Genomic DNA, 12,116 nt, shown 5'->3' with positions numbered 1-12,116 from the left:
TCAGCTCACTGCAAGCTCTGCCTCCTGGGTTCACACCATTCTCCTGCCTCAGCCTCCTGTGTAGCTGGGACTACAGGTGTCCACCACCACTCCCGGCTAATTTTTTGTATTTTCAGTAGAGGTGGGGTTTCACCATGTTAGCCAGGATGGTCTCGATCTCCTGACCTCGTGATCCACCCGCCTCGGCCTCCCTAAGTGTTGGGATTACAGGCATGAGCCACTGTGCCTGATGAAACCCTGTTTCTACTAAAAATACAAAAATTGGCCAGGTGTGGTGGCAGGCGCCTGTAATCTCAGCTGCTTGGGAGGTGGAGGCAGGAGGATTGCTTGAATCCTGGAAGCGGAGGTTGCAGTGAGCTGAGATCACACCACTGAACTCCAACCTGGGCAACAGAGTGAGACTCCATCTCAAAGAAAAGAAAAAAAAAATCTGTAATAGATTTTTGGTGAAAATAAGTAATAATCTGGCTGAGTGTGGAGGCTCACGCCTGTAATCCCAGCACTTTGGGAGGCTGAGGCAGGTGGATCAAGAGGTCAGGAGATCGAGACCATCCTGGCTAACACGGTGAAACTCTGTCTCTACTAAAAATACAAAGTTAGCCGGGCGTGGTGGCAGGCGCCTGTAGTCCCAGCTACTCAGGAGGCTAAGGCAGGAGAATGGCGTGAACCCGGGAGGCGGAGCTTATAGTGAGCCGAGATCGCGACACTGTACTCCAGCCTGGGCAACAGAGCAGGACTCAGTTTCAAAAAAAAAAAAAAAAAGGAAAAGTAATAATCCTCCAATTTAATATTAGATGTTAATACTTACTTTAAAAAGAATAAATTTTGACACAACTTTACATTTTTTAAATAGACATAAAATATGTACCAAGTTTATTTGCCTTTAAATTATACAAACAGAACACATTAGTCAAAATATTAAATTTTCTTGCATTTTACAGAAGAAAAATAAACTGAAGTGAAACTGTACGAACTGCTGAACTTCAGATAAACGTTTCTTCAAAACAAGAGATACTAATTCCTAAAAGATTCTTCTAAAGTTTTTTAAAAAAAGATTAAGAAAAACAGTAAGCCATTGGGTTATTACATCCTAAAAAAAAAACTACATGTTTCTTAATGGACATATGTTTACATTTACAGATAGTAAACTTAGTTTCCTGTCTCATAAAACTCAGAAGATGCCAGTGATGTCTAAACTATGGAAAATAATAAAAGCCTCTTTTTCATATGAAAAAACATTAAAACTAAATCTACCTTAACATTATTTTCTATGAAAACTTAATAAAGAATGGCTAATCTGAAAACAAAACGCTATACAAATCAGTTTCAAAAAAGAAATACATTATGAGACTAGGCTTATAGCTAGTGGTATCAAGTAAAACTCCAAACGATAACACAATTTACAGTATTAGCCGGTCCTCTCCTCCCTCCTGAATTACCTGACCAATGGAAGTTTGGCTTTGTTGTTTCAGAAAGCACTGTTTCTTACATTCCATTAATTGTTGCAAATCACGCCACATTTTTGCTTGTTTCATATTTGGACCATGACTTTCTCGTACAACTTTTTGTTTTTCCCGAAGTTTCTATCACAAAAAAAAAAACAGGAATAATTAAATCTCAGTTACAGGGGCGTATTTCTACTGCTATAGTCAGAGGAATATGGTATGTTTTCTACACTAGATAAATAATAGTTAGCTAAACCACATACTCCTATAATGTATCAAAACTAAGATTATAAAAGTTAGCTAAGGCCAGACGTGGTGGCTCATGTCTGTAATCCTAGCACTTTAGGAGGCTGAGGCAGGCGGATCACGAGGTCAGGAGATCGAGATCTCTACTAACCTCGACACTAAGTCAACCTGTTTGCTTTTCTAGTTCTCCAAAAAAACACAAAAAAACAAAAATTAGCCACGCGTGGGGGTATGTGCCTGTAGTCCCAGATACTCGGGAGGCTGAGGCAGGAGAATTGCTTGAACTTGGGAGGCGGAGTTTGCAGTGAGCAGAGATCATGCCACTGCACTCCAGCTTGGCAACAGAGCAAGACTCCGTCTCAAAAAAAAAAAAAAGTACAGAAAACAAAAACAAACAAAAAAACCACACAAAACTATAGAAGGAAGTGAGAGAAAAAGATACTTAGGAAAGTGGAACAGTATCATGGTGTGAAAAGAAGAATGTAGAGTTTGGAAGTCAGAAGACTTCAGTTTTAATTTGGTTTTGTCTCCTCTAGCAGTAAGAAAGGCACTTAATTTCTTGGGACTTCAGTTTTCTCAATTATCAATAAAGGTTAATAGACCAGGCGTGGTGGCTCACAACTGTAATCCCAGCACTTTGGGAGGCTAAGGCGGATAGATCACTTGAGGTTAGGAGTTCGAGACCAGCCTGATGAACATGGTGAAACCCTATCTCTACTAAAAATACAAAAATTAGCAGGGCATGGTGGCATGTGCCTGTAATTCCAACTACTCAGAAGGCTGAGGCAGGAGTATGGCTTGAATCTAGGAGGTAGAGGTTGCAGTGAGCTGTTATCGCGCCACTATGAGACTCTCAGTCAAACTGCTTGCCTTTCTAGTTCTCCAATGAAAACCAGCTAGGAGGATGTACATGACATATTACTCAAGAATAATGTATAGTTATAGCTCAGATAGCTTTAAAATAATTCATTTATTAGCCTAAGCCTGAGAAATGTCCACCTTTTGTTTTAGAATTTCCATATACATAAAAATTTCTCAAGAAACCAACAGGCTCAGTATATTCTATATACTAAAACCTAACTCTTATTTATTCAAGATATAATTATGGAGCACCTGTTATGTGTCAGGTATGCTTGGAGTTTCAAGTGGAAAACAGGACTCATGCTATATAGGTGGGCAGATCACTTGAAGTCAGGAGTTCGAGACCAGACTGGCCAACAGGGTGAAATCCTGTCTCTACTAAAAATACAAAAATACAAAAATTAGCTGGATATGGTGGCATGTGCCTGTAATTCCAGCTACTCAGAAGACTGAGGCAGGAGAATTGCTTAAACCTGGAAGGCAGAGTGAGCCAAGATCGTGCCACTGCACTCCAGCCTGGGCAACAGAGTGAGATTCCGTCGCTAGAAAAAAAAATAAAATAAAATAAGGTGAATAATAGGAGGCTGGGAGCTGGGCGCAGTGGCTCACTGCCTGTAATCCCAGCACTTTGAGAGGCCGAGGCAGGAGGATCGCTTGAGCTGGGGAGTTCAAGGCCTGCCTGTGTAACATGATACCCTGTCTCTACAAAAATAAAAACTAAAAAATTAGCTGGGAATGGTGGTGGCACGTGCCTGTAGTCCTAGCTAGTTGGGAGGCTGAGGTGGAAGGATCACTTGAGCCAGGAATTTGAGGCTGCAGTGAGCTATGCTGTCACTACTGCATTCCAGCTTGGGCAACAGAGCAAGACCCTGTCTCTTAAAAACACAACAAAAAAACCAAATCAAGGCTAACAATAGGGGAAAATAAAAGTATTTACTTGATAAGATTATGTTTTCAAGTGACATAATAGATATTGAAATACTTGATAAATTATCATGTATTATATATATTCTTGTTATTAAATGCTGTATTCTATCCTATCCTGAAACAGTGTATACTCTATTTATGTCCAAATAAATAAAATTGTATGCACATATACTTCGGGGAGCAAGCTCAGTGATTATAAAAATAGTATACTATTAAATAAGCCAAAATCCTTCTCAGAATTGTTTTTGTTACTAACATATTAGACGGTCCACTTGCCAAAACTATTTTACTCATTGACTCTAAAATTTTAAACAGGAATAAAAGAATCTCCAATACATTACAAAAATATACTTTGGTTCCATATTATGGCAAATTGAGAAAGGGTGACTGAAAGCAAGAGTAGACCCAAAGTCAGAGACAATAGGCGACAAGGTAGGAAAAAAGAGAGAGAGAATTCAGCCTGGGCAATGAAGTGAGACTCCCCCATCTCCACAAAAAAAAATTTTTTTAATTAGTTGTGTATGGTGGCACATGCCTGTGGTCCCAGCTACTCAGGAGGTTGAGGCAAGAGGATCACTTGAGCCTGGGAACTCAAGGCTGCAGTGAGCTGGCGTGCCATTGCACTCCAGCCTAGGTGACAGAGTGAGACTCTGTCTCAAAAAAAAAAAAGAAGAAGAAGAAGAAAAAGAAAAGAAAGGAATTCATTCATAATCCCATGCCCTGGAGACAACTACAGTTGACATTTTGGTAGAAAAGGTGATAGTGCACATAGAGGGAAACGCAGTGTGTCACAAATACCTGTACTGACACTGAGTGTGAGAAAATTACCAAGACAGACAGAAAACCAAGCAGAGACACAGAGGCAGAGTGCACAGGAACATCCTCATTCTTTCCTCTTTTAACATAGGGTCAATATACTAGTTGATCTGAGACACAAATGAGAATGCTGGTCGTTGGTACTTGCGCAAATAAGAGGATTAACTAAGCTGAGGACCAGATTCAAACCACCCATTAAAATACTGCCCACCCAGCTATGCATAATGAAAGCAAAGTTAACAGCAAACAGGAATAGAACACAGAATTTTAAAAATAGAAATATAACCAGTACATTTTTTGATGCAATACCTGGCATATTAATACATCTATTTAAGTTTATGTTATAAATAATGTATCTTACAACAAATATTTTATCTTCATAAACTAAAAAGTATTTAGAAAGGCCGTTAAGGCAGACCAAGAATTTTAAGACTTCTGCACATGATTTTAAATTAAGGCACCACTTAACCTGTAACTTTTCTTATATTATTGGAATAATTTCCTTGTCAAAAAATTCTAACAACCTATAAAAGTTATTTAAAGAACCAAAGACAGGATGTGGGCACTGTCTGTGTCAGAAATATTACATTTAATTTGCTTCATAACCATGTGTGTTTGAAACCTTTAACTTTATGAATACAACTGACATTAGTATGTATATATTTTAAATCTTATTATTATTTACATTTGTTTACAGTTGCAATGTACAAAAATCACTAATCACATATTTCATTGTTCTTTAAAGGAGGAGGTGGTGGTATAGAAGGGGGGAAACTCAGTTGGCCTGAGGAGGTCTATGGATGCCCAGTTTATATTGACTTAGAGGGCTTAGACTATCATCACTTTGAAAGGCTAGGTTTGTTCTGTCTGCCTTGAAAATTTAGATCTACTCTAAAACTTTGAGGCTTAAGAAGCTTTGTTTCTTAAATGATACAGCCTGACATCTGGGGAATGAGCCAGTCATTGGTTCACTTGCTTAAATATACGTGATGTTATATTGCCACTTTTCCCAATGATCCTGCAAGAAAACACTACACTGGATGGGGGAAAAATAATCTTTAATCAGATTTGGCAATTAAGGTTGGGTCTTTGAAAGGATTTCAGGTTTGAAAAATATTTATGTATGTACAGCATCCATCCAGATACTTTGCAACAGAAAAAAAAAAGAGGAATGTTTTCATATGAAAAAAGTACATTACTTTACACGAAATCTTTGGATGAAGTCCATTTTGGGCCAGGCGCAGTGGCTCACACCTGTAATCCCAGCACTTCGGGAGGCTGAGGTGGGTGGATCACATGAGGTCAGGAGTTCGAGATCAGCCTGACTAACCAGGTAGAAACCCCATCTCTACCAAAAATACAAAAATTAGCCGGGTGTGGTGGCACACTCCTATAATCCCATCTACTCGGGAGACTGAAGCATGAGAATCACTTGAACCTGGTGGGTGGAGGTTGCAGTGAGTGGAGATCACGCCACTGGACTCCAGCCTGGGTGACTGAGTGAGACTATCTCAAAAAAAAAAAAAAAAAAGTCAATTTTGACAATCATATCAAATCCTACAAATCCAAAAATCTCTAGTTAAAATATTATACAAATGAATGTTTATAACTTGATTCACATACATGCTTTCAAATATGAAAATTATTTCTTTTTTTCCTTTTAAGTATGGTGTGTCATCCCATAAGTGAAATAATGTACACAGAATTCACTGTTCTCCCAGTAAATGGAGGAATCAGCTTTGAGAAGGCTTCCTTTTATTTTTTATTTATTTTCATTGATATAATGGTCATTTATTAACAAATCACAGGTGAACACTTTTTAGAGAAATGGCTAATTTCAGGTTTGAGAAAGAAAATGTACAGTATGAAATTAGAACATTTTGTCACACCAGAAAACAGAGAAGTCATCAAAGTCTACTAGGGTTTTTTCAAAAGGATTCAAAAGCTGACTTCAGAGGCTTCCACTGGCCAAATTTGAGTACTAATGGGACTAATAATCACAATAGATTGAAACATATCAAATGTGCTCAATCTAAAAGTCATAAGATTACTTTTGAAGGACGATAAAGAACCAACTCATCATTTTGAAAACCAGTAAACAGTGAATCAAGCAGTTATTCTATCTTTCTTATATGAATGTAACTCAGGGTTAAGTACACAGAAGATAAGGAGAAGTTGCTCATTACAGAATTATTCCAGCCAATAAATGAAGAAGGAATGACATAATCAGAATGTTACCACTGTGCAACTTTCTAATGAATTATGGATCCAGGAAATGATTATCAATGGCTGTCTACATCATAAGAAGAAAGCCTCCTGATAGAAGTACATACCACCATCTATGAAGTATTCTTGCCAAATATCAAAACATATTTAATCAAGCTTCTAGATCTAACTACCAAATCACAGGATATACTGGGAACAGAAGAACATGCTAATTGACACCAAAGGGTTACCAACAGCAAAGTTCAAAATGTTGAAAACCCACTAGGACAAATTATCAGTTTTTTTTTTTTTCTTTTCAACAAAAAATTGTAAGGAAAAAATGATGGGGGAGTAACCTAGAGAGAGAGAGACTTAAGAGAGATATAAGCTAATAACAATGTATGGACTGTTAGGATCCTGATTTAAACAAATAAATCATGGTGAAGTTTGAACATTGGGTAGTGGATGTTATGTAATTATTGTTAAATTCTTTTTGGTAGGATAATGGTATTGTGATTATGTTCAAAAAGAGTGTTTATGATACATACTGAAATGTGATGAGATAAAATAATAAGAATTTGAGATGTGCTTAAAAATAATTTAGAAAAAAATTGGGGGCAGGTACTGGATGAGACTATAGATAAAACAAGGCTGGCCACGAATTTAATAATTAGAGTTGGATGATGGATATATATGGATTGATTAAAATACAGTTTTGAAAATTTCGATAACAAAGGCTATCTTTTTTTTTTTTTTTTCCCTTTGAGATGGAGTTTTGCTCTTGTTTCCCAGACTGGAGTGCAATGGTGTGATCTCTGCTCACTGCTCATCTACCTATTTCAGTTTAAATATGAGGAAATGAACTCTAAAGTGATTAGAGGGCTTGTTTAGAATCACAAGTCTAAGAGTGAAGCCAAGTCACTTGATGACTGGTCATCTTTCCTCTTAATTATTAGTAAGTATATGTTTTTTCTTTTTTTCTCCGAAGAATGCAAAGCTGGTGTCTTTGTTAAATTGGTTGCTTTATGAAGTCAGCTAGAATAACTAATCAGTTGGTCATTTAAGTCCTGATGGTCAAGGCCATAACTTACTCTCTACCACTTCTAGGAGTGGCTCAGAGAACTAAGAACAATAATCATACAGTCCTATTTCAGTCACCATCAGGTAACTCTGGCAGGAGGGAGATGAGTATCTCAAGCAAGGTTTTTTAGTTGTTTGTATTAAATAAATTAATGTTTGTAAAGGGCTTAGACCAGGGCCTAGATCATAGTAAGAACTTTATGTTTATTAAATAAAGTAAATGAATAAATTTGTACCTATCGCATAAAAAGGTATCTGAGAATATTTTTTTTTTTTTCTTTGAGATGGAGTCTCGCTCTGTTACCCAGGTTAGAGTGCAATGGCCCAGTCTCAGCTCACTGCAACCTTTGCCTCCCGGGTTCAAGCGATTCTCCTGCCTCAGGCTCCAAAGTAGCTGGGATTACAGGTGCCTGCCACCATGCCTGGCTAATTTTTGTATTTTTCATAGAGACGGGGTTTCACCATGTTGGCCAGGTTGGTCTTGAGCTCCTGACCTCAACTGATCCACCGGCCTTGGCCTTCCAAAGTGCTGGGATTACAGGCATGAGCCATCGTGCCCAGCCTGAGGATAATCTGAAAACTGTAATGCAGAACATTATTATGAACTCTTTGTGATTTAAAAATAGATAATTTTTTCTTTAAAAAATCCATTGTGCCTTTATTTCCGTAAAACTAGATTCTTAAGGAAGTCTTCCATCTTTAAAAAGAATGAACAATTTCCTCTCAAAAACTGTACTAGAACCTTTTGGAAAGAATGACAGTCATAAATCATGTACAGTACTGAAAGCCTGAATCAGTAAGACACATGTAAAAAAATAAATAATAATTCTTACCTTTCCAAGGTTTTCTTGTTCAGCAATATTTTTGGTATACTGTTCCCTAGGGAGTCAACATAATGATTTACTTTCAATTTACTTCAAATGATTTGATCATACAAGTGAATTATAAATTAACATATCTATCTAAAATACATTAGGCAATATAGTTTAGGGTACTGGAGTCAGAATGAAACCCATTATCAAATTCTTTGTCTTTCCCCATCTTTAGTTAGTTCTTCAAGTAAATAGCAATTTAAGGAAAAAAAAAGATAGCAAAACATTCCATAGGAAATTAAGAGAATTAAAATGCTAAATACTATTTCTGGTTAATCTACCCTCAAAACAATGGCAACCCATTTGCTTAAATTACACATTGTTTTTGAAGAGGCTTGTAGAAAGGAGAAAGGATATACATTTCAAATAAACATTAAGTAGCACCTAATCTTACAATTCTACTTCTAGGAAGTCATCCTACAAAAATATCCCATAACTTAAATAAACATAGAAGCAGACTATTTACTTCACCATTGCTCATAATAATGAAAATATGCAAACAAACTAAATGTCTGTAGATGGGAAAATGTTTAAGCAAATTATGGCACATCTATTCAAACAAATAATAAGGAGTTATACAAAAGAATGAGGTAAATCTATAAATACTGAAGCGGAAAATATTCTAGATCAAGAGAAAAACAGTATATGTAGTTTAATCTTTTTTTTTTCCTTTGAGACAAGGTCTTACACTGTTGCCCAGATTGGAGTGCAGTGGCATGATCACACCTCATTGTAGCCTCCACCTCCCTGGCCCAAGCGAATCTCCCACTTTAGCCTCCCAGGTACTGGGATTACAGACATGTGTCACCATATTGGGCTAATTTTTTTTGTAGTTTTTTGGTAGACACAGGGTTTTGCCATGTTGCCCAGGCAGATCTTGAACTCCTGGGCTCAAGCAATTCGCTCATCTCAGCCTCCCAAATGCTGGGATTACAGGTGTGAGCCACCACACTCAGGTGCAGTTTAATCTTATTTTTATATACATATATATGTATACGTTTGTGTATACACACATGCACATAACATTTCCCATGCATTAACTAACACACATATATACAGATGTATCAGCACACGCATGGGAAAAGAATATGGCATAATGTACACCAAAGTATTAATAGTAGACATTTCTGAGGCATGGCAATATGGACAGCATTCAACTTCTGTGCACACTACCTCATAATGGTTACTTTTGTTCTTACAAGTATTTCTTTTGTAAGCTAAAAAAATAATACTTTTAATGTAAAAATTAAAAACATAATAACATTGTATTTTACTTATAAACAAAATTATATTTCAATACTATTTAAGACAAAATGTGAGATTTAAAGCAGGTGACATGTTAAGGATAAAGACTGAAGGATGAGGGTAAAGGAACACACAACAAAGAAGAGACTGTTTTTCTGTGTAAAGCTACACTGTAGTATTTAAGAAAAAAGTAAACAATATAAAATTGGGACTCCAAGAAATCATAAGCCACAAAAAAAGAAAATATAGCACTCTAAGTAAAGGAAAATTTTGCAATTAGTCCTGATGAATCCTCATTTTCGGTGGGGCATGGTGGCTCATGCCTGTAATCCCAGCACTCTGGGAGGCCAAGGAGGGTGGTTCACTTGAGGTCAGGAGTTTGAGACCAACCTGGCTAACATGGTGAAACCCCATCTCTACAAAAATACAAAAATATAAACTAAAAAAACACAAATGACAAAAATTAGCCAGACGTGGTGGCACGTGCCTGTAATCCCAGCTACTCGGGAGGCTGAGGCAGGAGAATACACTTGAACCTGGGAGGCGGAGGTTGCAGTGAGCCGAGACTGCGCCACTGCACTCCAGCCTGAGCGACAGAGCAAGACTCTGTCTCAAAAAAAAAAAAACAAACCTATATCTATATCTATATCTATCTATATCTATCTATCTATATATATATCTCTGGCTAGAAGACAGAGCAGAAAATCAATAGTTCAAGAGCACTTATTTCCTTCTTTACTATTTATATCGATAACTTTGGAAGAAATAGAACTTAATTTATAAAAATTTTTATTTTTTAAGAACAAATTTAACTTTTCTCATTTCTTATCATTGGCCATATAGGTTTATATGAACGAAGTTTACATTCAATGAAATAATATGAATAAGTACATTTTTAGTTTAGTATGTTAGAGTATTAGAAAAAACACTGCTCTATTTGTGTAATCTTTTCAGTCTGGTTTGCATTCTAGTGCATTACATTGAAAAAAAATTCAGATTCTGCAAGACACTCTATTTCTTAGATTCCTTTTTTCTTTCTTTTTTTTTTTTTTTTTTAAGGCAGAGTCTCCCTCTGTCGCTCAGGTTGGAGTGCAGTGGCATGATCTCGGCTTACTGCAGCCCCTGCTTCCCGGGTTCAAGTGATTTCCATGCCTCAGCCTCCTGAGTAGCTGGGATTATGGGCACTCACTACCACGCCCAGTCTCTTTTTATAACATTAATGTACATGCCACTCAAAATCTCAATGCAATCTAGAATAAACGTGAGTCCTACATTTTATCTGAATTTTTACTGAATAGTAACAACAAAATATTTAACATTTGAACTGTGATGAGGGGCAAAGAAGGCTTATGTTGTTCAATGACTGCATTTTATCACAGCTAGCAATTCAACCACAAATGTATTTTTTTAAGGCAGGATTTGATTTATTACAATATGCCACAAGCTGGGATTGCAAAAAAAGCACCATATAAGGACTAAGCAGTATTTATACATCCTTCTTGTTTTGAAGACTGGTACACTGCAATCACACAATTTCCAGCTAAAATGCAGTCATTACACTGCACAATTAGCAGGCAGATGACTAGAGTCTAGGCCATGTGGGACTTTAAAAAGAGACCAATTTTACTGCTTATGACAAAGCAATTATGAAATTATATATATTCCTGGGTGAGGGGGAACGAAGAATTATTGCCTAATGGTTACAAGAGTTTTTGTTTGAGATAATGAAAAAATTTTTTACATATACAGTGGTGAAGGCTGTACAATGTTGTGAATGTAATCAATGCCAATGAACTGTATACTTAAAAATGGGTAAAGTGGCAAATTTTATGTTTTATATATTTCACCACAATCAAAAAGTAAGCAAGCAAGAAATAAAATCATATGTATTCCCACTTAGCAGGGCTGAAATATCTAGATGTTTAGTAAGATTTAGTATTAATATCTTAGTGTCTACTTACTTAAATATGCTAAATTTGTATAATTCTACCTTATTTATAAAACTTTTATTGGTGAAAATATGAAGTATCTCAATATAAAACAACAAAATTACTTGCCTAATTGCCTTTCTTTTTTCTTGTTGATCAGAAGAGATATATGCCTTCATCTCATCAGTAGCACGACGAAGTTGAACTTCTAGGTTCTAAACAGAAAGACTTAAGTTTTAGGGAAGACTTTGATATAGAAAAAACTCAGAAATGTTTTTGATCTACTTTGTCTTACCTTAATCATACAATTTGTATAATGGTATCTACTTTCTTCTTGAAGACATTCTTCACGGAGTCTTCTAACTTCCTATAATATATAATTTTAGATAGGCAACATTATCGAAAGAATGAGACAGACATGGTGATGATGACTTTAGATGTACAACAAAGGACTACCATCAGAGTCATTTTCTCTTCTGCAATTTTAACTT

The 12,116-nt window shown here is 36.4% G+C and overlaps 1 protein-coding gene across 2 annotated transcripts in view; it reads right to left on the bottom strand.

The window, feature by feature from the left end:
• Positions 1-835: 835 nt before the first annotated feature.
• IFT81 (intraflagellar transport 81) overlaps positions 836-12,116 on the bottom strand; it is a 100,065-nt gene continuing 88,784 nt past the window's right edge. For both annotated transcript variants that reach the window (XM_011997855.1, XM_011997853.1), the window contains exons 16-19: positions 11,921-11,992; positions 11,755-11,840; positions 8,414-8,459; positions 836-1,583 (exon numbers count right to left, since the gene is read on the bottom strand). In XM_011997855.1, coding sequence (XP_011853245.1) covers positions 1,401-1,583; positions 8,414-8,459; positions 11,755-11,840; positions 11,921-11,992 — 387 coding nt within the window. In that variant the 3' untranslated portion in view covers positions 836-1,400. The remainder of the gene's footprint in view (positions 1,584-8,413; positions 8,460-11,754; positions 11,841-11,920; positions 11,993-12,116) is intronic.

Source organism: Mandrillus leucophaeus, unplaced genomic scaffold (assembly GCF_000951045.1).
Source record: "Mandrillus leucophaeus isolate KB7577 unplaced genomic scaffold, Mleu.le_1.0 Scaffold55, whole genome shotgun sequence".
Classification (NCBI taxonomy): domain Eukaryota; kingdom Metazoa; phylum Chordata; class Mammalia; order Primates; family Cercopithecidae; genus Mandrillus; species Mandrillus leucophaeus.
This window is presented reverse-complemented; position numbering and strand designations above follow the sequence as displayed.